This window comes from Neltuma alba, unplaced genomic scaffold, assembly GCF_004799145.2.
Source record: "Neltuma alba isolate B1F8T4 unplaced genomic scaffold, ASM479914v2 tig00011881_pilon, whole genome shotgun sequence".
Taxonomy (NCBI): Eukaryota; Viridiplantae; Streptophyta; class Magnoliopsida; order Fabales; family Fabaceae; genus Neltuma; species Neltuma alba.
Window position 1 is genome coordinate 315,207 of NW_021636483.1, and position 26,639 is coordinate 341,845.

The 26,639-nt window shown below is 32.1% G+C and overlaps 2 protein-coding genes and 2 long non-coding RNA genes across 8 annotated transcripts in view; 1 reads left to right on the forward strand and 3 right to left on the reverse strand.

Annotated features, from left to right (window-relative positions):
* Positions 1-1,021: 1,021 nt before the first annotated feature.
* Positions 1,022-26,639, forward strand: part of LOC114718945 (probable sugar phosphate/phosphate translocator At1g06470) — a 38,552-nt gene continuing 12,934 nt past the window's right edge. Inside the window, exons 1-13 of one of the 5 annotated variants that reach the window (XM_028904386.1) lie at positions 1,022-1,144; positions 1,457-2,270; positions 2,393-2,562; positions 3,549-3,634; positions 3,812-3,861; positions 4,887-4,954; positions 5,789-5,889; positions 6,043-6,055; positions 7,867-8,051; positions 8,187-8,273; positions 8,777-8,871; positions 9,006-9,161; positions 9,504-9,717. In XM_028904386.1, coding sequence (XP_028760219.1) covers positions 1,801-2,270; positions 2,393-2,562; positions 3,549-3,634; positions 3,812-3,861; positions 4,887-4,954; positions 5,789-5,889; positions 6,043-6,055; positions 7,867-8,051; positions 8,187-8,273; positions 8,777-8,871; positions 9,006-9,126 — 1,446 coding nt within the window. In that variant the 5' untranslated portion in view covers positions 1,022-1,144; positions 1,457-1,800 and the 3' untranslated portion in view covers positions 9,127-9,161; positions 9,504-9,717. Of the gene's footprint in view, positions 1,145-1,456; positions 2,271-2,392; positions 2,563-3,528; positions 3,635-3,811; positions 3,862-4,886; positions 4,955-5,788; positions 5,890-6,042; positions 6,056-7,866; positions 8,052-8,186; positions 8,274-8,776; positions 8,872-9,005; positions 9,331-9,503; positions 9,718-26,639 lie in introns of those variants that run through there. The other 4 variants (XM_028904387.1, XM_028904385.1, XM_028904389.1 and 1 more) reach the window with 4 other exon arrangements.
* On the reverse strand, positions 10,213-11,122 carry LOC114718953 (uncharacterized). Its single transcript, XR_003737873.1, has 2 exons — positions 10,984-11,122; positions 10,213-10,403 (listed from the first exon to the last, which is right to left on the reverse strand). It is a non-coding gene; the product is annotated as an uncharacterized LOC114718953 (long non-coding RNA).
* Positions 16,136-18,725, reverse strand: LOC114718980 (disease resistance protein At4g27190-like). The gene is made up of 2 exons (XM_028904436.1): positions 16,236-18,725; positions 16,136-16,156 (listed from the first exon to the last, which is right to left on the reverse strand). Exons 1-2 carry the CDS (start codon positions 18,723-18,725, stop codon positions 16,136-16,138), a joined length of 2,511 nt encoding a protein of 836 aa, XP_028760269.1.
* LOC114718952 (uncharacterized) lies at positions 25,095-25,451 on the reverse strand. The gene is made up of 2 exons (XR_003737872.1): positions 25,306-25,451; positions 25,095-25,158 (listed from the first exon to the last, which is right to left on the reverse strand). It is a non-coding gene; the product is annotated as an uncharacterized LOC114718952 (long non-coding RNA).

Genomic DNA, 26,639 nt, shown 5'->3' on the forward strand with positions numbered 1-26,639 from the left:
ATTAAAAGGACTATCTTTAAGAAAAATAAATAAATATGAAAGACAAAGTGGATTGGGGTCTTATATTTAGAATTAAAATAAAAGTCAAACAATGTCTTTATCAAGGATCGGAAGTAGTATAAGAACTAGTTGATTAATTTGAATATATTAAGAAAATAAATTAAATTAGTTATTTGTAATAAACAGGTGTTGTCTTTCCTAAAATATCCTTGCTAATCAAGTTTATTAGCTAGAATTATCATTATTAGAAGGACTATCTTGAAAAGAAAAGGATAAATATGAGAGACAAAGTAAATTGGACTCTTATATTCAGGATTAAAATAAAAATCAAACAAAGTCTTATATTAAGAACCAGAGGTAATATAAGAACTAGTTAACTAATTTGAATAAATTAAGAAAATAGGTTAAGTTAGTTATTTGTAATAAACAGGTATTGCATTTTCTAAAATATCCTTACTAATCAAGTTTATTAGCTAAAACTACCATTATTAGAAGGATTATCTTAAAAAAAAAAAGATAAATATGAGAGAATTATAATTTCATTGTTAAAAAATTATAATTTCAAGTGAATTTAATAGTAAATTTTTAAAGTTAAAGTTTAAATTTGTCTCAAAAGTTTTCAGTCAAAATTTCTAGTATCCAAAAATTTTTAGGTATAAATTTGTCCTAAAAATTTAGAATCAATTTTGCCCTTTACATTAGTAGTTAAAATAGCGAGATTAATAATTAACATTTTTAATTGTTGGGGAATTTTGGGCATTTTGTTGTAATTCTCCCTAACCTTGCCGCCTCACGAGAGGAATTGACCAAAATTTGAAGGTTTTTGCCCAGCCTCTGGGCCATGGCCAAAATTTGAAGCGTTGAAAAATCACAAGGCAGAGCGAAATTATTCGCTTCAAATTGAAGGAACAATGATGTTCCTTTCTCTTTAACATCGAAGAAACACTGATATCGATTGAGGAAGGTACAACAGGAGCGGCATCACCAATATCAGACGATTACGTCCAAACCAACACCGCTTCTGACTGTACGCTTCTCACCTAAACTTCGATCCAAAGACACTCCCTTCAGATCTCTCTCCCCCTACTTCACATTTTATTCTCCTTTGCTTCCTTCACACTCTCTGTTTGTCAACCGTTCTCAGGTGAGTTGCCCTGTGCTTTGACTGTTTGGTGTGGTTCATGCTCTGACTACCTTAATGTGTTGTTGATTGTTCATTGGAAACATGGTTGGTTCATCTGGGTCATTTGCATTTGCTTTGGATTGGGGTTTATTTGAAAAAAATTTCTTTTGATCTTAAGTTTCGAATTCTATGGTGTGGGTTTTCAGATTATGATTTGGATATAAAGATACACTAATCCTCGGGTTTCTCTGCTAAATATTCTAGTCTATATCTATGATTGAATATGAATGAAGCTGATTTAGCCATCCCCGTATGAATTTTTCTTTTGTATAGGTAAAGTTGGCGTTTCTAGTTTTGATCTGAGCTACTATAGCAGAGTGGCTATCTAGAAGCTTAGGAGAAGCTGCTTCTGTTGGTTTAGGAAACCCGTACATATCTGCCTGTCTTGTGTGAGCGTGAAGACGACTATATCTACTAATTGTTTGTTTATTCTGTTGTGATTGGACAACTTTGATTATGAAGAAAGGTCCCCTGCCTGAACTGTGGTTCAGGTGCTAGCTGTTTTATGCACCTGAGTGAACTTGTATTGTTTAATCTGGTACCAAGTGGTGAATCAATTGGTCATCAGTTGGCTTGATTCGTCTAGAGCACATAAATGGCTCACTATACAGATCGAAATGGTGCAAGGGAGCTTGGATTCAAAAAAGTTTGACCTGAGGGATACTGACAACATCGACAATAAAATCCTGGGCTTTTGTATGAGTCGAGAGCTTTCATTTTCTCGTTGGTGTGATGAAGATTCAAGGGTCCATTTGGATCAACAATTAAGTAATGCAGATGCTAGCCGAGAGGAAGCCAGAGATTCTGATTTTGAATTGCCTTTTATGGACACAGATCAGTCGCAAATAAAGTATCAGCATAAGGGTGTGCATATGAATGGTGTTGGCACCATGGGTGATGATACTGTTTATCTGAATGGTAATGGATCTGAGAAGTATGTTCCTTTAGACATTGAAAATGGGGCTGCAAGGCAAAAAGTTGGTGACTCTACCGTTTCTCTAGCTAGGCATGGATCATTGAGAGGAAGCTCAGCAAATCTTGTTTCTGCTGCAGATATTCTAAAGACATTGTTTTTCATACTTTTATGGTACACTTTCAGCCTCTTTTTGACCTGTAAGTTCCTTCTGCAAGCAAACGATGTATAAATTCATCTTTTGATTTTTTTCCCCCCACTTTCCTGTAGTTTTCTTATGCTGGACTTGTAAACAGGTACAATAAAAGTCTGTTAGGTGACACTATGGGAAAGTTTCCAGCTCCTTTCCTGATGAATACTATCCACTTTGCAATGCAAGCTGTGTTTTCAAACTTTATCACTTGGTTTTGGTCTCATAGGTTCCAAACTAGTGTTTCTATGTCTTGGAGGGATTACTTATGGCGAGGTAAATTTGTAATTTGGGTATATTTTATTTTCTTTTTATTTGTTTATTTTTTTGCCTTCTTTCTTCAAGTATAAATAGATGTTATCGAAACCTTGGAATAATATTGTCTTAAAATGATGATGAGCATAGTAATTGGAATCGATAACTTGTAGATTTTGAGTGGACAGTAATATTTCGACCAGAATAGAGTTAATAAACTCTAGCCGAATAACTTTGTATTGGGCATTGACTGGGTCTTTGACAGAGAAGAGAAAGATGCTGTGTTCATCCCCAATGTCGTGTTTGATCACTACCAAAGAATGAACTGAAATTGGCACATTAATCCTTAATTATCTTCTATCTACTTCCGGAACTATGGTTGATTGGTGATCTCCATGTCTTTGTACTTTCAAAGCTTTTTTGGCTCTCCTAAAGTTATTGTATTTTTATTGAAAAAATTGAATTATTATGAATTACAATCCAATGATGTCATTATTACAGCCCTACAAGAGCTTTTTCAGCCATTCTATGCCATTGTGTTTAATCTTATTCTATTGGGAGTGTCCTGTTTTGAACAGAATTTTGGTGAAGTTTCTTTTCTTTTTTTAAAAATACTGACAACTATTTTTTACAACAATATCTCTTTTGTGCTCATCTTTCCTAATATCCCCATAATTTACATCACATCCTAATCTTATTGCTTTATGCGCACGCGTGTGTGGGTGCGTGTGTGTGTGACTGTGTGTTACGCGCGCGCGCACACACACAAATGGATTCTTGTAATTGTTTTATCTTTTAGATTATCATCCTCTTCATGGAATGCACACATATGCTTTTGACATGAAATGGTCCAAGAATATTTGTTATGGAAAATTGTATAACTTTTTTTTTTTAATAAAAAAATTTCCCCTTCTCGACGTGTCAGTACTTTTGTTGTAAATTTATAACCACTTACTTTATTGACTTTTCTATCAACTAATGCCACAGATGGAATTTGCCTTTCACAGTTGTACCAACTGCTCTAGGGACAGCATTGGATATTAACTTGAGCAATGCTTCTCTTGTTTTCATCTCTGTCACTTTTGCTACAATGGTTAGTGACGTTTCTCTTCTTGTTGTTCATCATGAGGAAAACGTCAAATAATATCTATTTTATTTTGTATTGTTACTGAAGACTGCATTTTCTCTCTTTCTTTCTGTTTTTCTTGCCCTGAGGAAGTAACTATCCTTATTCTCTACATTTACCTCTATTTTATTTTCTTTCTTGCAGTGTAAATCTGCTGCTCCAATTTTTCTCCTTTTATTTGCTTTTGCTTTCAGGTGAGTTTATGGTCTTTTGATCTTTGTAATTGTTCTTTCTGTTTTTGTGACCTCTGAATGCTGGCGATCGAAATTGAACAGTCAGTTATGAGGAATTACATCTCTAAGATACACTGAGGAATTAAATTCTATATTATGAATTCTGACTATTCCTAAAATACAACATTGTCTGCAAACTATCAATTATGTAGTACCTAAATGGTTACTGATTCTATACGAAAGGTAGACTTATGTTGTGTGACAGAACTTTTAGTGGCCCCAGAAGACTTCAAATTGTAGAAACCTTTAGCTTTGAGGAATAGCACTTTCTTGTCATGCTGTGATTATCCGAAACTTTCACCGAGTTCTTAGTTCTAAAGTAAATTTAAACATTTTTCAGTGCTACTGTCAATTAGTTGATCCATTTATGTATGCCCATATGGTTTCCAACTGTGAATTTAAACATTGTTCAGTGTCACTGTCAATTAGTCGATCCATTTTTGCATGCCCATATGGTTCCCAGCTGTGAAGTTCTATGAAAAATTGATTTTTATTCAGGGCTTCAAGTTCTAAATTGTTTATCTGAAAGAAAATAAAATCCTAGAATCATGTGCTAGTGGATGGGAATGATGCTTTGTAGTTTAATTAATTTAATGTGGATCCATCTAAAGTCGAATTGAGGCATAGGTTTCTTAAACTGTCTAGGATTACCGATTGAGTTTTGATGGGTGGTGTAAGATGTTTAGTGCCTAATATTCACAAGCCACATCCTGTGGCTACTGTTGTCTACCACAATGCTCCCAGTCCAAGCAATTTTACTTGAGGAGAAAAATCAATGTTTATGCTGATACCACAGAAATTAGACGGGTCTTCATCTTTTGTTACATGTATGAAAATGAACACTTCATATTAGATTGTGCTTTCTATGAAAAGCATTTTTTTGGGTTGAGTTTCTAAAACTTGTCATGCATGTCTGTATGGAGATACATGCATTTTCAGAACTAATACCTGTTTACTGTCATTTAATTGCAAATTTTGATTGGAAGGTTGGAGACTCCAAGCTTTAAACTGTCAGGCATCATCTTGGTTATCTCCATTGGTATATTACTAACAGGTATATATGGCAGCTCTAGCTTTCATGCCTTTTAATTTAGATTTTTATTTGCATTGATTGTTATAAAAAACGAAGAATATCAGTGTAATTCTCATTACTGGACAAAAAATGAAACACCCTTGAAAATGTGTGCATCTTGGTCAAACCAAATACACCACAACACTGCCACGGGTGTACATTGCCTGTGTTTTGCCCTACTTAATTTACCAAACTCTTTATAACTTGTCAAGAGAAATCGTTCCACGGTCGGAGTGTTCTTGGTCATTCTCAAATTGGTTCTAAGTGTTGGTTTTATGCAGTGAATACCTGGGCAAGTGGTCAAATATGGACAGGGAACTATTTGACATTCATATGAGGAATGCTCCTTTTTTATTCCATCATAGAAGTTATTATTTTATAGGGTTAATACCATTGTTAGTCCTTATAGTTTGATTGAATTTTGGTTTTGGTCCCTATAGTTTCAAATTGTTGGCTTTGGTCCCTATAGTTTTATAATTTTTCAGTTTGAGTTTAACGAATGGTTTATACTTTTAACGCAATTTGGTTTTGGTTCCTATACTTAAATTCAGATTAAGCCCTTGTGACACTATAGGGATCAAAGTTTTTATGAAACTATAGGGATCAAAACTAACGATTTGAAAGTACAGCAATCAAAACCAAAATTGGATCAAACTGTAAGGACCAACAATGATATTTTATACATCTGCACAATTTATTTTTTCTTTTTTCCTTTTTCCTTTCCTCAGTTGCTAAGTACATTTTTTAAGCCTTAGGAACTTTTGCATGCTGACAAATTTGTATGTCCATCTGAAATACAATTCCCTTGAAATGCAGTTGCGAAAGAGACAGAATTTCAATTTTGGGGATTTGTACTTGTTATGCTTGCTGCTGTTATGTCTGGGTTTCGTTGGTGCATGACTCAGATCCTTCTGCAGGTTCAGATTTTGTTTCTGATTTCTTTTTAATATCCATTTTCCTATTTTGTGCACTAATTTTTTCTGCTCTTAACAATTATTCTTACACCATTTTGCTGGGCTGGCTTCGTCATTGTTCTCTTCATGCAATTTGACACCAAACCAATGCTAAAGAAAGAAGCCCATGGTAAGTGTCCTGAATAGCTCCGCAGTAATTGTTTTTAAGGAAAATAGTTTTGTAGATTTATGTGATATTTTGATGAGAAGTGAGTAGTCTCACGTAATCATGACTATTTTTAACTCATTCAATGGTATATTTTTGGTATTTTCAGAGACTTGACCTGAATATGCGCCACTTCATGTTCTCATTTTTTATGAAATTAATCCATAGAGATTGGAAGTACGTAACAATTACATAGCAAGACTGAAAATCTGTCCTTTTGTGTAATTTGCATAGCAGCGCCAGTAGATGCCCTTTATTTCTAATCCCCAAGGAACCGGGGAAGCAAAATCCCTGTTGTAGGATTAGGGATGTGAGGGAGAAATCTTAGGCTCAAAAAGGTTATGCAACTATGCTCCAGAGTCACATCACATGCACAGAAAAAAATAAGATAAAATAAATGACAACAATCCCAAAGCACCTTGCTGTCCTATTGTAGGTGGGCACATAGGTTCAATGCCTTCTAAACTAGCTGCTATTTTTGCAAGGGTTGCTGAAGACTCTGTCTGCTGTTTTTGGACACAATGATTTTTTTGTCCCATAACTAGATGATGATGTAAAATTGGGGAAACAGAATATGACAGAGATATACCTTAGTCTTTGTTAGGATTACAATTTTTGAAAACTAATGACCATTATATCTCTTTGTGAAATTGTGGAACCTTATGTTGGTCCCTTTTATTAGTTACTCTTTGATCACCTTATTTAAATGCTCCCTTTGCCAAATTGAATTAAATTTTGGTATTCTTAAGTCAAGTTTACCTGGAAAGTCTTCTCTTACATTAGAAATATTGTTTTGGAAGATTGGCATCACTGACAAATCGTGGAAATCTTAAACCAGCCACGTAAGCAGATAGAATGGTCATTCTGATTTTATTATTTTCTTAGAAGATGATGTGGGGCCTTTGCATGCCTTCATGACCATTTGAGAGATCACTGCCCCATAGAAACCGTGTACCTAAAGACAACCCTTTAAGTCGTAGGTCTTAGCACAAGGTTAGAGTTCTAGCTTTTCTAAAGTAGTATCTCACTGATGGCTTAAGCCTCTTCAAGAGGTCTTTTTCGCCTGTTGTGCTGGAAAGGTCTAAAGCCAATCCTAGGTAACAGTATAGCTTCATAGGGTCTTTTTGTTCAGGTGCAGCTAGCTTGCATCTTCATTGCCATGTCTGTTTTACTGAGCCTACCTCTAAGACAGTGACCAAACTGTCGCGCATTTCACGTAGGCTGGAACTTACTTGACAAAGAATTATTGCTACCTTTGGTCCATTAAAGTTATAGCTCCCATTCATTGAGGCTTCCGTTGCTGAATATGGATCGTCGTCCCGTTCAAATAATAACTGAGCAAAATCCTATAATTACGACACGGGTAAAAAATAATATTTGATATCATGGATGGTATTCCTGTTAAGAGAGGTTGTTGAATTAGCCTGAAGTTTTGTTGAGACTAAATTCTCTTTAAAGGTCTTTTTTCACGGACTAGATCCAGGCAGACTGCTAGATTCTTACTTTTACACCACCGTTTAACCATTCATCATACTTTATGCTCTAGAACATAGCTTACCATGCACTGACCTTAGGCATGTGTGAGCTTATCTCTGGCTTCTGACCTTGACCGAAAGCTTGATGACCATGTTTTAGTGTTTTTCTATTTTTGTCTTCTTTGAATAATCTTTCTTTATTCTAATTTTTCCTCTACCGATGTTCACTTTCCATTGAGAGATTTAAAAGATCTGTGCCTTTTTAATGAAATGCCGATAATTTTTCTAAAATAATTTCAGGGATAAAAAATCCGCTTACCTTGATGAGCTATGTAACTCCAGTAATGGCAGGGGCAACTGCTCTTCTCTCTCTTGCATTGGATCCATGGGGGGAATTCAGGCAAAACGAATACTTTAATAGTCCATGGCATATTACTCAGAGTAGTTTACTAATGCTTTTAGGTGGCGCACTTGCTTTTCTTATGGTAAGAGTAAATGTTCCCTTTCCTAGGACATGACATTACATATTAATTGTTTGACTTTCTGCTTCTTTGACATTTAAGCTTTCAATTTTTTCCTCCTCTCAAATCAGTTTTCAAAGGTGAATCTCCTTTTTGCAGGTCCTAACAGAGTATGTTCTTGTCTCAGTAACTAGTGCCGTCACAGTTACAATAGCTGGGGTTGTTAAGGAGGCTGTCACCATATTGGTATCATTTTTTTACCTTTTCTATGCCAGTTTGTTGACATGAACATCCAGCGGCTACCACCCTTTATTTTGGTCTGTCTCATATTTCTAAAGAACCTGGCTAACTTGTCACCTTTGTGCTGATGTCATTCATGACTCATGAAAAAAATTACTTAAGAAGGCTTCCAAGTTACTTGACACAGATTGTGCATTATAATTTGATTAGTTTTTTGGTTGTTGTATTCATCTTTCTATAATATTGAGTTGATGGTTTCTGCATTTGCTGGTTTGGCTGTGTGGTGGGGTTTAACAGGTTTTTCTATACGACTGCACCCTATCTGCATTGAAAATTTTGATAATAGTAATTAGTTGTAATTAGTAAATTTGATGAGGATGGGAGAAACAAATGTTTCATGCTGTTATATATTCTTCTGCTCATTGAAGTGCTTTATATGCAAAATTAAATTTGATTTTTTTTAGTTGTTAAATTTTTGTCATATATGTTTAATTTTCATGTTTGTGTAGGTTGCTGTCCTGTACTTTCATGATCAATTTACTTGGTTGAAAGGACTTGGCCTCTTCACTATCATTGTTGGTGTTGGTTTATTCAATTGGTACAAGTAAGTCATTAGCTAATGCGCTTCTCATCAATTTATTTTGGTATTTGGTCATAATTTTCTTCCCTCTTAATTTAATTTAGAGCCTCGAACTTCAAGGATGGTGATGGTCATGCTCTCTCCATTTTGAATGGCAGGTACTGGAAGCTTCAGAAGGGTGAAGCGGGTAAAGAGGATGTGGGTGGGACCTTCAAAACAGATTCGGCTACAAAGTATGTTATCCTTGATGAGATGGATGAGCAAGAAGAGAGTTCCTGATTTATGAAGTCATTGTTAAAAACCACCGTTCAAAAGTAAGTCGCTTCATGATTTATTCATGTTGATGATTGGAATCTTAATTTCTTTGGCCGCGTCTGGAGTCACCACAGACGCTTCAAAAAGTTTTCTGCTTTTCTTCCTATAACTTGACAATCTTGTGTCTTGCATGATTATGATACATCTAGAAAAAGATGGATTTATTCTTGAAAGAAGCTTTAGAGTTGCTTGATATACTCTGACCTTCATCCCATCACACTATAATATCTAATCCCAAATAAAAGAATGTTCTTTTCTGATGATAGCTTGGTTATCTGGTGAAAGAACATTGCTTTCAGTACTGAAATATGCTTAATACTAACACTCTTTTTCTGTTGCAGTCCCTTGTGTATATTTTGAAGCTGATTGGGTGGAGAGAAGAGAGAACAAATCTCCCACATATAATAAACAACATTTTGTCTTTTATTTTGCTTCATTCATTTGACATTCTCTCTGAGATAATTCCATAGAGGCTGTTGTATATTACAGAACAATAACTTGCTATTGTGTTATAATGTTGAAATTTTGGTTGGACTGTGCACAAGTTATTTTAAATGCCGGATAAATATTTACAGATTCTTATTGGCTATCGATTTTTTAATTATGTCTGGTCTAATTATGAGTTCTATGAAAATTTAGTTATAATATAAAATAATAGTCTATTGTTCTTTTTATTGTTAATATTTTCTTTCTGATACTACTTTTATTAAGGGATGCGATCTTTTGGATGATTGTCAGACATTTAAAATGACGCATTTCTAATGATATAATTTATACACAATTATTTGTAATGGGGTATTTTTTTTCCCAAACAAATTTTTTTTTCCAATTGTTCTCCTAATAAACATGAATATGTTTTGTATTTCTTTGTAAATAATAATTATAAATTATATTGCGACGGAGAAGTAAAGGACAGTAGGAGAAATCATTAATTAATGCAGCATGTGAAAAAATAATATAATTGTTACAGATGAAATAAGAAGTCCACGCAGCCACGCAATTATTATATTTTGTGTATAACCTTCAGTATAAGTACATAACTATAACGCATCTCAAGTCAAACACAATTTCAAAATAAAGATATCTAATTTCTTATGTGTATAATTTGTAACATACTGACACAAATTTAACACACTTTCACACAGCATTTAGTAAAACACAAATGCAGATAAAGAAAACATTAGAAGACCAAAGCTCCTCATCACCTTTTTAGTTTTAATTTTCGGATTTGATCTCCGGTTCTGAAAAAAGAAAATAATTGATTAGAAGCTTAAATGTTACATCAAAATGGCACAGATAAAAATATAAACTAACAGCCTAATTTATCCTATGCATTTTTAAAATTTGTCGTTAGATATCTATCTGTTTATAAAGCTGCTAATAATGTAATAAGAATGTGTGAATGGTGAACATTGATTTGTTTGGATTACGCACTTATTGAACTCTAATACTACTGCAGCATGCCATTCATTTAATACAATATTTTTTTTATAAAATAACAATTATATATATAGAAACCAACATCTTAAGGAGAATAAAAGATTTAAATTCAAATTTCTCGTAAAGTAGCCAAAAAAATTTTTTTTTGTGGGTGTGGGGAGGTTAAACAAGTGATTTTAAGTAGAAACAGTGAAATACAAAATTATGTGTTTGATATATAAGACGACCAGATGGAAATGAAGTGCTGTATCAGACAGAGTGACGTGAATAGCAATCGTACAAAACTATTCCATCCATTAAAAAAAATAAAATGTAAGAAAGCATCAAAAGATAGAGTTTGAAAGGAAGAGTGTGTCCACGTGGAAATAAAAAGCGTAGTACCTCATGAGGCCTCGTATTCCAATAGTGGAATATTGTGCATATATGGACAACGTCGTATGCGTGTAGTACCAGATGGGAGGCTGAACTCATAACCGTCATATATCTCTCTCAACTGTGGCAAATCTTCGAGATACAAATCCTTCAATTTGGGGAATAGGTTTCCATGATCACCAACTTCAACTTCACCTTTAGATCTCTTAACAAGCCCCTCAAGTTTAGAGCAATCACTTATGCCCAGTATCTCTAGTGAAGGACAATGATGAGAAGCCATAGAATATGAGAACACCCTTTTCATTTTATTGCTTCTCCATATCTCAATATACTCAAGTTTGGGGAAGCAAACATTAGAAGAAGAAGAAAGATTTTCAAGTGATTCTTCACAAAATATTCCCTCCAATTCACCACAAGAATCTACGTGTAATGTCTTCAATTCCGGAAGGCTTGTGACAATTGCAATAGTGAAAATATTCCTCAACTTTAGGCATCTCATCAATTTAATACTTTCAAGTCTATGGAGGCTCACACTTTGAGTGGGGCCCTTCCAAATGTATTCCAACTCTCTCAGATCTTCTAAAAATATAGAACACAACTCTGAATTTAGGGCCCTTGCTCCCTTATTCTCTTTTTCCTGTAAAGTAATTATACATGAACCATATCAAATCAAACAGTAAATTCACATTACGAATGGAACCCCTTTTTTTTCCGTATATTTTTAATATTGTAATAACGTAATCTCAATAAGATAAATTTCACTAATTTAGGCCTTCATATATTATCCACGCTGATTTGTTACAAATAAAACAGTATTGAATAATCACTTTCCATTTCCACAACAATGAGCTGGAGCGAAAACATTAATTAAAACAAAATTTGAAATAATTACTGCCCAAAATTTGATAGTGAAAACACGATTTTTTTTTTTCAAATCAATTCAAATTTTTAACAAGAAAAAGAGGGAGAATTAACAAAAGTAAAAAAAATCTCTTTAAAATATCTAAACGACAAATTTGACAAAGCAAACATGCCAATTTTTACGACACTCTTCACAATATAAACCCAATCAATTTTGCTCATTTGACAAAGTGGTCCATTTAGCAAAGTTAAAGAAATTACTTGACCATTCAAAACAAAAAAAAAAGAACAAAAGAAGTTAACGTTTTATCAAAATTCATCAAGAAAAAATAACAAATTAAACCCCATTTTTCACATAATTTTAATATTGTAATAACATAATTTTTATTAATTTAGACCTCCATATATCATCCACACATCATTGTCTCAAATAAAACAGTCTTGGATAATTACTTTCCATTTCCACAATAATGAGCTGGCGCCAAAACATTAACCAAAAACTGAAATAATTAGTTCCTCTTATTATATTCAAGATATATTCTTAAAATTAATATATATATTCTTTGATAGTAAACACGATTTTTTAAAATAAATGTAAAAATAAACATGCCAATTTTAAACAGGAAAAGAGGTAGACTCAACAAAGGAAATTATTTGGCAATGTGAAAGAAATTATTTTGACAAAAATTTTAAAAGCAAAAGAACAAAAGGAGTTAACGTACGTTTTATCGGGAAAAAAAAGTTCACCAACAAAAAATGACAAATACAGATTAAAAATAATAGCATTTTATCATTCATGTTCATTATTTATTATCAGAGAAGCAACAAGTTGAGCTAAAAATAATATTTGATTGTTTGCGGAAAATACTTACGTGTTGCGGACACTCCAATAATGCTTCTCCAAATATCTCTCTTAATTTTGGCAACCGTAGTAGATTTAATTCCTTTAGTTTGAGAAGAGGTAGCCGCCAATCCCCATCATGTGCTGCTTCTTCATCAACAACCCTCTGCAGTTCTAAGCACTCATATATGTCCAGCCTCTCTAGTGAAGGACAATGATGAGAAGCCATAGAATATGAGAGTAGCCTTTTCATTTTATTGCATCTCCCTATCTCAATATTCTCAAGTTTGGGGAAGCAAACATTAGAAGAAGAAGAAAGATTTTCAAGTGATTCTTCACAAAATATTCCCTCCAATTCCTCAGCAAAAGATACTGCTAATGTCTTCAATTCTGGAAGGCTTGTGACAATTGTAAGAGTGAAAATATTCCTCAACTTTAGGCATTCCGATAATTCAATACTTTCAAGTTTATGGAGGCTCACGCTTTGTGTGGGGCCCTTCCAAATGTATTCCAACTCTTTTAGAACCCATAAAAATATAGAACACAACTCTGAATTCACGGTCCTTGCTCCCTTATTCTCATTTTTCTGTAAAGTAATTATATCCAATGATTACATGACAATATGAAAGATAGACAATATACATCAACCATATCAAATCAAACTGTAAATTAACATTACGAATGGAACCCCTTTTTTTCCGTGTATTTTTAATATTGTAATAACGTAATCTCAATAAGATAAATTTTACTAATTTGGGCCTTCATATATTATCCACGCTGATTTGTTACAAATAAAACAGTATTGAATAATCACTTTCCATTTCCACAACAATGAGCTGGAGCGAAAACATTAATTAAAACAAAATTTGAAATAATTACTGCCCAAAATTTGATAGTAAAAACACGATTTTTTTCAAATCAATTAAAATTTTTAACAAGAAAAAATGGGAGAATTAACAAAAGGAAAAAAATCTCTTTAAAATAGCTAAACGACAAATTTGACAAAGCAAACATGTCAATTTTTACGACACTCTTCACAACATAAACCCAATCAATTTCGCACATTTGACAAAGTGGTGCACTTAGCAAAGTTAAAGAAATTATTTGACAATTTTTTTTTAAAAAACAAGAACAAAAGAAGTTAACGTTTTATCAAAATTCATCAAGAAAAAATAAAAAATTAAACCCCATTTTTCACATAATTTTAATATTGTAATAACACAAGTTTTATTAATTTAGACCTCCATATACTATCCACACATCATTGTCTCAAATAAAACAGTCTTGGATAATTACTTTCAGTTTCCACAATAATGAGCTGGCGCCAAAACATTAACCAAAAATTGAAATAATTAGTTCCTGTTATTATATTCAACATATATTCTTAAAACTAATATATATATATATATATATATATATTCTTTGGTAGTAAGCACGATTTTTCCAAATAAATTTAAAAATAAACATGACAATTTTTAACAGGAAAAGGGGTAGACTCAACAAAAGAAATTTTTTGGCAACGTGAAAGAAATTATTTTGACAAAAATTTTAACAGCAAAAGAACAAAAGGAGTTACGTACGTTTTATCGGGAAAAAAAAAGTTCACCAACAAAAAAAATAACAAATACAGATTAAAAATAATAGCGTGTTATCATTCATGTTATTATTTATTATGAGAAAAGCAACAAGTTGAGCTAAAAATAATATTTGATTGTTTGCGAAAAATACTTACGTGTTGCGGACACTCTAATAATGCTCCTCCGAATATCTCTCTCAATTTCGGCACCCCTCGTAGATCTAATTCCTTCAGTTTGAGAAGAGGTAGCTGCCAACCCCCATCATGTGCTGCTTCTTCATCAACAACCCTTTCCAGTTCAGAGCAATCACTTATGCCCAGCCTCTCTAGTGAAGGACAATGATGAGAAGCCATAGAATATGAGAACACCTTTTTCATTTTATTGCATCCCCATATTATAATACACTCAAGTTTGGGGAAGCAAACATTAGAAGAAGAAGAAAGATTTTCAAGTGATTCTTCACAAAATATTCCCTCCAATTCACCACAAGAATCTACGTGTAATGTCTTCAATTCTGGAAGGCTTGTGACAATTGCAACAGTGAAAATATTCTTCAACTTTGAGCATTTCTGCAATCCAATCCTTTCAAGTCTATGGAGGCTCACACTTTGTGTGGGGCCCTTCCAAATATATTCCAACTGTTCTAGATTATATAAACCTAAAGAACACAACTCTGAATTCAATGTCAAAGGTTCGTCTCTTGCTTCAATAGATTCTGTTCCTCTTACTTGCTGAACCTCAAACATACTACCTTTCATTCCACTTCCTACAATATATACATCTTTCAAACTTAGGAAAGGGGTCCAGAGTTTCTGATTTCGTGAATGGTGGGAGCTTTCTGCAGTAGTGACCACAGTCTGATTCCCCTGTACATATATACATACATATGTGTATTCAAATTATAATTATGAAATGCACACATTAATTACAACAACTCGTCTCTTACTCTGATCGTGTGAGTCAGAATTATTTCCTTAACAAAAATAGGAAATAAAAAAAATAAAGCGTTGTTCAAAACATGAAATTAATTATTTGGAAAATATATAGCGTTGCATTTGGCAAATTAAGAGTAATCATTTGATTGGAAAAAAAGGTTTAATATGAAAGATACAAATCGATAAAAACAAATAGCATTTTCTTGTCTTGAAATAAAAAGTAAAACTCAAATAGTAGCTCAATCACACACACATACACACATATAAAAACACTACGTATGACGCTGCTACAGAGCTTTCAAATTTCAGAAATAAAAAAATACAGTTATATATTTGCAAAAACTCGAATTAAAGAAAATGACTGTTGCGTCTCATTCAGAATATGTTGGAGTACTTTTTTAATCATACGTATATTATTGGCTCATAAACATGATTTTTTAAAATAAAGTTTAAAAGTAAAGAGGCCAATTTTTAATTAAAAAAGACTAGGTAGAATGCAGCAAAGCAAAAACGAAATGTCCTAAAAATATCTGAAACTCTTAGCAATTGAACAAATTTATACTAGCCTCTAAAAACTAGTTTCCGCAATATATAGATGGTGTTAGAAATTGTAATACACATAACTATTTATTTGACCAAAGAGTTAAAACTAACAAATACATTGATAAAGTAGGCACATTAATTTCGCATGCTAATTCAAGAAAAGGATATAAAATTCAGCACCAAAAGAAAAGAAACAAATTCAGCTTGCAACCTTTTTTCAGCAAACGCATCAACATGGATTATTATTTCAAATGTGCAATGATTCAAGACGAATTTTGCGGATATAACACTTACGTATGGGTAGTCTTGAAGGGGCTCCCTTTGGCGCGGTAGACGATCACCATGTGCATCTTCTTCATTAGTGAGCCTTTCAAGTTTAGGACAACTCCATATTCGCAATTCCTCTAGCGAAGGACACTGAGAAGCTAGAGAATAAGAGAATAGCCATTTCAATTTGTTGCAATCCTGAATCTCAAGTTTCCTCAGCTTCGGTAGGCTTGTAACAGTGGCATGGGTGAAGATGTAGGTTCCCAATTCTGGACAGCTCTGTAGAAACAGCTCTTGTAACATCGGGAGAGAACATGTGATCGATGAATCTTGGAACACTCCTTCAAGACTATTCATTGCTCTCAATCTTAAACTAATCAGGTGGGAGAACACTTGTCCTGTTTGATGAATGTTGGTCCTAAGGTTATCAGCTATGAATCTCTTCTCCACACAGCATGAAATTGCTAAGTGCTTTATTTCAGAATTTATATCATTAAGATCCCACATACAATTGTCTAGCCAAAGGCAGTTTGCTTCATGAATGAGATCTTTCATTGATGAATTCGAAACAGAGGCTTTGAAGCCTTGTATGCATAAAGCTCTCAGTTCTTCAATGCAATGAGCATCAAAATATTCTACAAGAGGAGGATCTTCATAACTAGGAATATTCAATGATGTGGTGTCATAGATAACGTACCTCTTCAACCTTGAAAGAGAGAAATTTTCTGGGATGGCAGATTTCTTATTCCAAAAGTATAATTCTTCAAGTTGCTCACATCTTCCAATAACTTCTAAAGGACTTTTCTCAATTTCACACCTAAACACATCCAACAGCTTCAATTTTTTCATATAGACAATTCCAATAGGCAATTCACCAAATTGAGAACCACGCAAGTCAAGAATTTCTAATCCTTTGAGTTGACTTAGAAAAGAGATGTCACCCAATTCAATTCCTCTGATGCATAAGGTCTGAAGATTAATTAATGATGACACAATTGATTGCAGCATTGACCATTGATTCCGTATTCGCCGAAAAGATGACCTCCAAATAAGTCCTCCCCATTGAAAGGTAGATGTTAGAAGGACCAAGATTTTGAGCGCTTCAATCCCTCCAAGATCTTCAATGAACCCTTCGGGATGAAGTAGCAGAACCTCAAGTGTTGGACAATGCAACTGATTAGAGAGCTTAAAATTGCCTTCCAGGTTCCATAATGATATTACCTTTGTCTCTTTCAAACTTCCATTTTCAGCCAACATTTTTGAAACCGCATGGCTATCTACCAAAATTGCTTGATGTTGCTCCCTTGCAATCCATAAAGCTACATCCCGAACTAAGTCATGCATTTTTACACATGCTGGCTCATTTGTATGCATTAATAAACAAGAATCTAATAGACTGTTGATGCTTACTGAAATCTCCCTCCTTGCATCCTCCATTGTGTAAACAATATTCCCCTCAAATTTCAAAGTCCCTTTGGCAAATCGAATAAGATCCTCTGTATGAATTTGATGATCCTCAGGAAACATAGAGCACAATAGGAAGAGTTGCTTTGCTAGACTTGTTGGCAAATAATCATAACTCAATTTGAGGCATGCATAAGGGCCCCTCGAGCTCTCATCAATATCCAATGGTAGGGATTGTCGTAGCCTCCATAGTGCTGACTTCCACTCCACAATTCCTTTTCCTCTTAATGCCCTTCCCACTGTCACAATTGCAATAAGTAGTCCCTTGCACTCATCAACAATTTTTTTTCCCATATCAACAAACTCATTCAATGAGTCATGGATTATGTTTGCATGCCTCTTTAACAAATCCCATGCTTCCTCCTCAATCAAGAGAGGCAATTCAAAAATTTCCTCACAATCCATATGGACACAAACATCTCGGCGACGAGTAGTTAACAAAACACGACAATTTTCATTAATCGGAATACCAATTTGTTGGAGATCCAGATCGCTCCAAACATCGTCCAAGATTATAAGTATTTTCATACTTTTCAATTCAGTTAATAGCCTTCCTGCTATGGCTGATTCGGTTTTTTCCTCAAATTCGAAACCCGTTTTTTCTTTTATTTCTTCTTGGATGTTCCTAACATTAGGAGGCCGAGAGACAACCACCATGACCACTTTGTCAAAAAGCTTCAGCCGTTCAACTTTCTTACCCACTTCGATTGCCAAGGTGGTTTTACCTGAGCCCCCAACACCATACAGGCCCACCATCTTATTCTTGCCATCTTTAATAGCCTCAAAAAGGCTATTAAAAATTGACGCCCTTGATTTGAAGTCCATGACATCCTTGGAAGAAAATTGATCACTGAGATTAGGAGGTGGTTTCGGCAGGGAAAATGGCTCAAAGCGGGAATTCATGAGATCCTTCATTTGCTTCGCCTTATCATCCATTTCTTTTGCTAAGGAATACTTGAGCGACATGTTAAAACATTTCTTTCCTCCTCCTCCAACCTCTCGCGGTAGCTCTTGCACCTCTTTTAGGATGGCATTCACTTCACCCAACCATTTCTCTACAGATGGCATTATTTCTTCAGTTCTTCGATGAGCTTCTTCCTTACGCTTGTTCACATCTGCTAGTGTCACCAACAGCTCTTCTTTTATTTTGTCAACAACCCCACTGTATTGGTTGAAGCAACACAAATAACGGGCGCGACGTGAAATTGGATCCCATAGACATTCTGCAAGCTTGGTCGCAATTTCAGCCACAATTTCTTCCATCTAATGCAATACAAGCGAATCTTATGCATAAATACACCAACTTGTAATAATTCCAAATACAAAATAATGTCGCAAGCATAACACACGGACAACATGTATAAATTTGAGATTGGATGAACAAATAATTCACTTTATATATGTTTCGGAGATATTATATTGTATTAAAACAATTTTCTAGAATTCACACAAGTAAAAACAATTTTGATATATAATTAGTTAAGTTTTCATCAAGTTGAAACAGTTTTGATATACTACCTCCTGATCTTAATTATAAGACCTTGTTTTTAGACTACAAACAAGATCTTATAATTAGGACTAGAGGTAGTATAATATAAATTTGAGATTGGATGAAGAAATAATTCACTTTATAAATATGTTTCAGAGATATTATATTGTATTAAAATAATTTTCTAGAATTCACACAACGGTTTAATTAGTCAAGTTTTAGTTTGATATATAACATAAACTTTTTTAATTAAGGGACTTTGACTTGGAGAAAATAGTTGTGAAAACATAAATTTATAATACAATTATCTAATGATTTCAATTTTGAGTTGAAGTCATGTTCAAATAATACAAAAACATGACACAACAAACTTATGGCTAGAAGAAGTAAATAATTTATAAGAGGATATAATTAACAGTAGAAACTGAGACTTTCAAAAAAGGTTAGTTAACTGTTAATACACATGATCCTTAATATAACATTTAAATAATTAATTTAGAGATATTATAAAAATTAATTAAATTGACTATTTGTAACAAATATGCACTGATTTCTTTAAACAATAGAATTCCCACAAGTGAAAAAAAGAAAGAAAGAAAAAAAAAGACTTTTTATACTGGTTAGAAAACGGCTTTTTAACCCGTTAGAAACATTTTTTGTAATGGTGTTAGTATAATCATTTATTATTTTCAGAGGGAAACTAAAAATTGTAATAATCTTCTTAATAATTTAAAGTGAATTAAATTAAAACAATTTATATAGGTGCAAAAATGGTTCAATTAACATAAATTCAGAATAATACAGAAAATCATCTATCAAATTCAGTGTTTTTGATGCAGTTGTATTCTTTCGCCAGAAGAAAAGTTATTTCCCCCCCACTTCATATCGATACAAGTTGGATTTTAAGAGAAAAAATAATTAAAAAAAAAACTTAAGTCAAATTTCTTATATCTATTGTGTCAGTTCTTCAATTCCATATAATCATGTGTCCTTTTTTATTTTATGTGAATTTATAATTAAATGCTAATATTTTAAGAATAGGATATATGTTCATATATGATTGAAGAACTTGACATAATAAAAATAAGGAAGTTGATGTAAGTATTATCCAAAATTAATTTCCCTGGTGAAATATGAATAAAAAATAAATTAGAAACAAAGAGAATAAAGAACTCAATAAATTTGTGGACTGATTGAAAAATACTTTTTTTGAAAAAAATAAAGTAAATTCTTCAAATCCTTTTCATAATGTAGTGTATGCTGCCATTTAAGAATTGGAACAAATATATTTGTTGGATATTGCCGTAAAATAATTATAGTTCAACATTAAATCTTTTGCGGCTAAGGGATTTATTAAGAATTCGACAAAATAGATGCAATAGACTTCATCAATTTGTTTTGTTTCTAAAGTTAAAATAAATATAATTAAAGAACAAAGAATATCTAAAATAAGGAAATGATATTCCGATCATATATACCTTACTAAAAAATTTATTAAAAGTCATGTAAAAATACTAGTACTTGAATGCTGTTCTTTTTCAATGACATGCGATGTTATTGTTTAAGTTAACATGAATTGATGAAAAGACAAGTCATGATGTAAAAATGATACCATATCATATTTTGAGTTTAGTGGTTATATTATTTTTAGCGTGTTGATGAGTCATGGGTTCAAATCTTTTTAGCCATTTTATTTTAAAATTTTTTTTCCGGCCACTGGAGCTTTGACCTTGAGTGCTAGTAGTCAGAACTCTGACAACATATAAATATTTATTTTTTTTAAAAAAGAGAGGTGTTATTGTATTTTTATTCTTAAATTTTGATTTCATTTTAATCCAAGGGGTTAATTGAAATTTTGAAAGTTGACTGATATTAATTAGCAACAATGATCCTAAAATGAACTTTTCCCTTTATTTAAAGAATTTTTTCTTTTCAAAATATAAGTACTACTACAGTGTACTTTTATTTTAATGGGAAAACTAAAGCATTTAATAGTCATACTATTAATAAATTTAACTGATTCAAACTAAAATATAATTATTTATAAAACATAAATTATGTTAAATGAAGAATAATATAAAATAACATCTAATTAACGCATTGTTTAATGTACAAGTTTGAGATCCTTTGTTTGACAGGCAAATATTTTTATGTTAAAAAAATTTCCAGGTGAGACTTGATTTTATAGTAAAATTATTTGTTCTATAAGAATCTGACCTAAAGGCCAGGTCTCTAAAGAAAGTTCCACTCTATATAGTGGCATCTAAAGTGATACAGACATGTAAAGTAAAGTAGAGAGATGATAATAAAACTACTAGTTTTTGGATTAAAATAAATAAATCTTAAAAATAAAAAAAATTGTTCTTTACTTGAGTATTTTATCAGGATACCATCTCCTATGGTGATTGAGAATTTATTTCCTTATTATACTCATGCTAAACAATTAAAAATAAAAATAAGTAATAAATAGATAATGAGTTTTGGTATGTGGGTTATTCAGATAATGTAATTGTCACCAACCTCAAGTATCAGAATAGAATGGGACGAGTGATGCTGAAATATCCACTTCAAATCAAATTAAGAGATGCCCAGCTACACGAAATTAGCAAATAACAATTAGAAACAGAAACAAGAAGTATACAAAATTCAACTATTGTAAATTCAGCGTAATTCATTCATTTTTCGATAGAGACAGCATAATTCGTTCGAGTATACAGTTTTTTTTTGTTGGTATTTCTCTTTAGCGAAACTTGACAAGTAATCTGGGGGGGGGGGACTCATTCGAGTATACAAAATTCAATTATTGTAAATTCAGCATAATATATTATAAAGAAGTGTCTAACAGATTGCGTTTAATTTTTAATATTATTATGCTTGAAAAGTTAATTTAAAGTCCAATAATGTTTTGATTTTCTATTAATAAGCGAATATATAACGCTATGTAGTATATATAGTACCTTGATAAAACACTCAAATTTGGAGTTCAAATAATGATCAAACAATAAATAAACACGAGACGTATATAGTAGAATTGATCTTATGTACTACTTCCGGTCCTTAATATAAGATCTTATTTGATTTTTATTTTAATCCTAAATATAAGATCCCAATCCATTTTGTCTCTCATATTTATATTTTTTTTTCTAAAATAGTCTTTCTAACAATAATAGTTCTAACCAATACACTTGATTAACAAGGATATTTTAAGAAAGACAATACCTATTTATTACAAAGGGAAAACCATAGTGGAGGTACCTATACTTTTTTTCAATTTTCAATTTGGTACCTATGTGTTTTTTGTTCTTAACTAAATCTTTATTTTTCCTCTATTAACATCATTAATTCTTATGTAGAGACTAAAAATATCAATAGAATAAAGTTATAAGAGCTAATGTTGCTAAAAAGATAAAATTAAATGTTTAATTAAAGAGAAAAAAAACACATAGGTACCAAATTAAAAATTGAGAGAAAGTATAGGTACCTTCAATATGGTTTTCCCTATTACAAATAACTAATTTAACTTTTTTTTTTAATCTCTTCAAATTAGTTAACTAGTTCATATAAATAGAGTCGTAGGTAATATCATTGACTGCGGATTTTAATATTCAAAACTAATAAATCGTTTTTATGTTAAAGCAAGCGATCTAGTATAATTTCGTAACACGTGTTTTCTAATAATTTCCAGCCGAAAGAAATGTATCGTTTAAGGACACCTAAGATAAAGAAATAATGTTGTCATGGGAATTCTGAAGTTCAGATTTGCGCGATATCTTCAGCTGCAAGAAAGAAACAAGCAACGATTGTCTCTAAATTAAAACAATGGCGTTATTTTGAAATTAACTTGTAAAGAGTTTTCCAAGCGAACAATATTTAATAAAAATTAATCTTTAAGAAATTATTTTCATGACTGGTTTACGTCTATATCATTTCATAAGAAAAAATAATTATAACCAGGTATTGAGCTATTTTAGAGTAATATTTAAGTAAATTCGCAAAACTTATTTAAAAATAAATTCTTTATTTAGAACTTATATATGTAATCACCATTTTTCCAAATAATAACAACGTTACCTAGTAATCTTGGTAAATGGTAATTACGTATTATATAGATATATCAACAAGGAGAAAAAGTCTTCTAAGCCAAAATTGAATGCATTTTTTTTGTGACTGGCCAAAGCACATGCATATCTAAAAATCGTTACATTCTTTTATTTTAATAGAAAAACTAAAGCTTTTAATAATCATATTAATAAATTTTATTGAGTTAAATTAAAAATACCTGATTACTTATAAAAAAATTAAATCAAGTGAATTTCAGAAAACTACCACCTCTAGTCCTAATTATAAAAACCAGTTGACTAATTTGAGGAGATTAAGGAAGTAAGTTGAGTTAGTTATTTGTCCTAAATATGTGTTGTTTTTCCTAAAATATTCTTGTTAATTAAGTGTATTAACTAGAACTATAGTTATTAAAAGGACTATCTTGGAAAAAATCGAGTAAATACGAGAGATAAAGTAGATTGAGGTTTTATATTTAAGATCAAAATAAAAGTCAAATACAATCTTATATTAAGGACCGGAGGTAGTATAAGAAACGCATCTAATAAATTCAGTGTTTAATGTACAAATACCATAGTTCCTTTGATTGAAAAACAAATACTTTTCATATGCAAAAAGCTTAGGTGAGACTTGAGTTTATAATAAAATTATTTGTTATTTAAGAATCTGAATATTGAGTTCAAATGATAATCAAAGAATATAAGAGATGAGACAATACAATAGACATGTAAAGTAGCGAGATGATAATGAAGGTAAGGGTATCCTTGGATCATAAAAAACGTTAAAAAAGAATTCCTTCATCAAGCTAAATAAAAGAAAAAAAAGTAAATAAATAAATAAATCAGTTAGATGACTTAATCTAATATAATCGCTACTTTTTTTTTTTGGCCACTATAATATAATAGTTACTTACCTCAAATGGGATGATGAAGTTAGACAAATAACGCAGAAACGTCCTCCGGAGTGACTCTCAAATCAAATTAAGAGATTATGCCCCACTACACACAAATGGCAAACAACAATTCACCCAATTAGCACAAACATACGAGATATATATATATATATATATATATATTAATTTTCAAAAATTTAAAGTCTTGAAATTCGTTATTGTATAATTATTGACGACCCGAAAGAAGGACCAAAAAAAAAAAAAGCTCATGTACACTCAGAAAACGGTAGTTATTGAAACAGTATTCAGGTTGATGATATTCCCGATTTATTTTTTCTTTTTTCATGAATATTTCAAATTTCCATAAGAATATTTCAAAATTCCATGAGTTACTATGAAGATATATATATATATCAACCAACAACGGTCCAAATTAAATTTTATTCTATTTTTAAATTTTATTTTCATATAATCATGATGTAAAACAAAACTAATCTTTTAATAACGATCAGTTGTTTGTTCAATAACATAAATTCAATATAATGAAAAACATAACTTAAAATAATCTGACTTCTTTCACAAGTATATATTTCCGAAAATAGGCATTCCATCAAATTCAGTACGAAATTTAAATTAATATAAATTCAACGTAATACACAAAAATACAAAATAACATCCAACATTTCATTTCTAACTTTCTAATAATATTTTGATTAAAATTAATATTTACCTCTAATATTTTCAATATCTGATTAGCAGCAAGGGAAGGCAACCAGAACTTGATTGAAAATGGATTTTAGGAATTTAAGAAAAGCATAGACGACTCTAACAATACACACACTCATCTGGTTCTATCTATGTGCTGCTTTCAGCATATTTTAGCAGAATAAAGAGAAACCCACACTCTATTAAGGGGGAGTTTAGATACCTTGAAAATTTTAACTTAATGATGTAACAGATATATAAAACAAAAAACCTTTTTTCTACTTTATGGTCATGTTAAGGAAAAAAAAAAGACTGAATGTCTGGACATATTATTGGAGGACAGAGACACCGCAGCTGCTGGAAGATCTATTGCATCAACCGCAAGATCTATTGTCACCCAAAAAAAATTTTATAAAAAAACTATACTCTGTTATTTACCTGTAATATGAACTTAAGATAATGTTTTTTCTTTCTTTGTTTTTTTTTTTTTTGGAGGCAGAACAAGAACTAATGGTAAGCAAAGTAGAGAGTTGATCGGCGGAAGTGGGGCGCTGCACACCAGAAGAGGCAGAAGCTTGGGGTATAAGGAGGGGTGTGGAAGTAGCTTCGAATTTGGGGATCAAAAAGGTGATATTGGAGGTTGATGCGAGAGAAGCCGTTAGAAGGTTGAAGGGGAAGGAAAAAGAAGGAGGCGTTACCTGTTGTTTATGGAAGGAGATTGCTGACTTAATGGATCGAAGGTGGGAAGTCAGAGCAGAGTGGATTAGGCGAGAAGCGAACGCTGTAGCAGACGCTCTTGCGAAGTTGACTCTGGAAATGGTTGGGTCCTTGCAGATCTGGAAAGAGGAAGCAGAGATCTTGAAGGTATTATGCGAAGAATATAAGAGGAACATGGGGTAGCCGTCGTGTAAGGGTAGGTCATGAGTAGTGCGTCGGCCTTGGGCCCTCTTTTGTCAGCCCAAAAAAACAGCAGAGAGTTGATGATTCCACGTGCGCCTTGACTTGAGCTCTTTAACCATGGAAACACCAATTCTAAAGTTCAAAGTAAGCTACATTTAATTCAAGGCCAAAAAAATTAAGCTATATTCAGAATAATTCCAAATTCGGAATAATGTCCCAAGCACGACGCACACGTACAATCTGTATAAATTTGAGATCGAATGAAAAAATAATTCGCTTTAATTATAAATATATTTCTCACATGTTGTATTAAAACAATTTATAAAAGTTCACATCGCAGGTTAATTAATTAACTAACTTTATAAATAATTTATATGCTATATACTAATATTATTTATCAGTAATACATAAGTGATGAAAATTATGGCGATAAATTTTCGAGCCGTGGGAGAATGAAGCAAAGCACCAGAAAAGGACTGAATCTAATTTAGTAAACGCCAAAAAGTAAAAAGAATATCTTAGGAGAATTATTTGTAAATTTAAGAGGTTGATTTTTAAATCTATGAGATTTATTTAAATTTTGATTAAATTTAAGGTAGATTTATTTATTTTTCTCCAATGTCAATTTAGAGGGGGATATTCTGGAGCACCAGAAAATGCATTTACATTCACATTTTTTTTCCTGTCATATTTGTAGAATAGCCGCTATAATTATTTTGATTTGGTCCGTCCACATGCTAGTCACTAATGAGTTACTACCTCCTGCTTTTTAATATAAGATATCGTTTGACTTTTATTTTGATTCTAAATATAACACTCCAATCTATTTTTTTCTCTTATATTTATGTATTTTTCTCAAGATAATCCTTTTAAGAATGATAATTCTAGCCAATATACTTAATTAGTAAGAATATTTTAGGAAAGACAACATTTATTTATTATAAATAACTAATTTAACTTATTTCTTAATCTTCTCAAATCAGTTAACTGGCTTTTATAACGAGAACCGAAATTAGTATTTTTTTTTATATTTAAATAATGAATCTGTTGTCATATTCGTAGACTCATAGGATAACGAATCTTTGCTAGTAATGACCAAATACTACTCTGGTACTTGAATAAGGCCCATTTA

Bases quoted from the DNA above. Each gene is read 5' to 3' on its own strand.
- LOC114718980 (XM_028904436.1), bottom strand. From the start codon at position 18,725: ATGGAAGAAATTGTGGCTGAAATTGCGACCAAGCTTGCAGAATGTCTA. The intron at 16,157-16,235 runs GTTACAAGCCTA...CTTATTCTCTAG, and splicing joins ACATCTTCACCCATGCCACT to CTTCTCAGTGTCCTTCGCTA.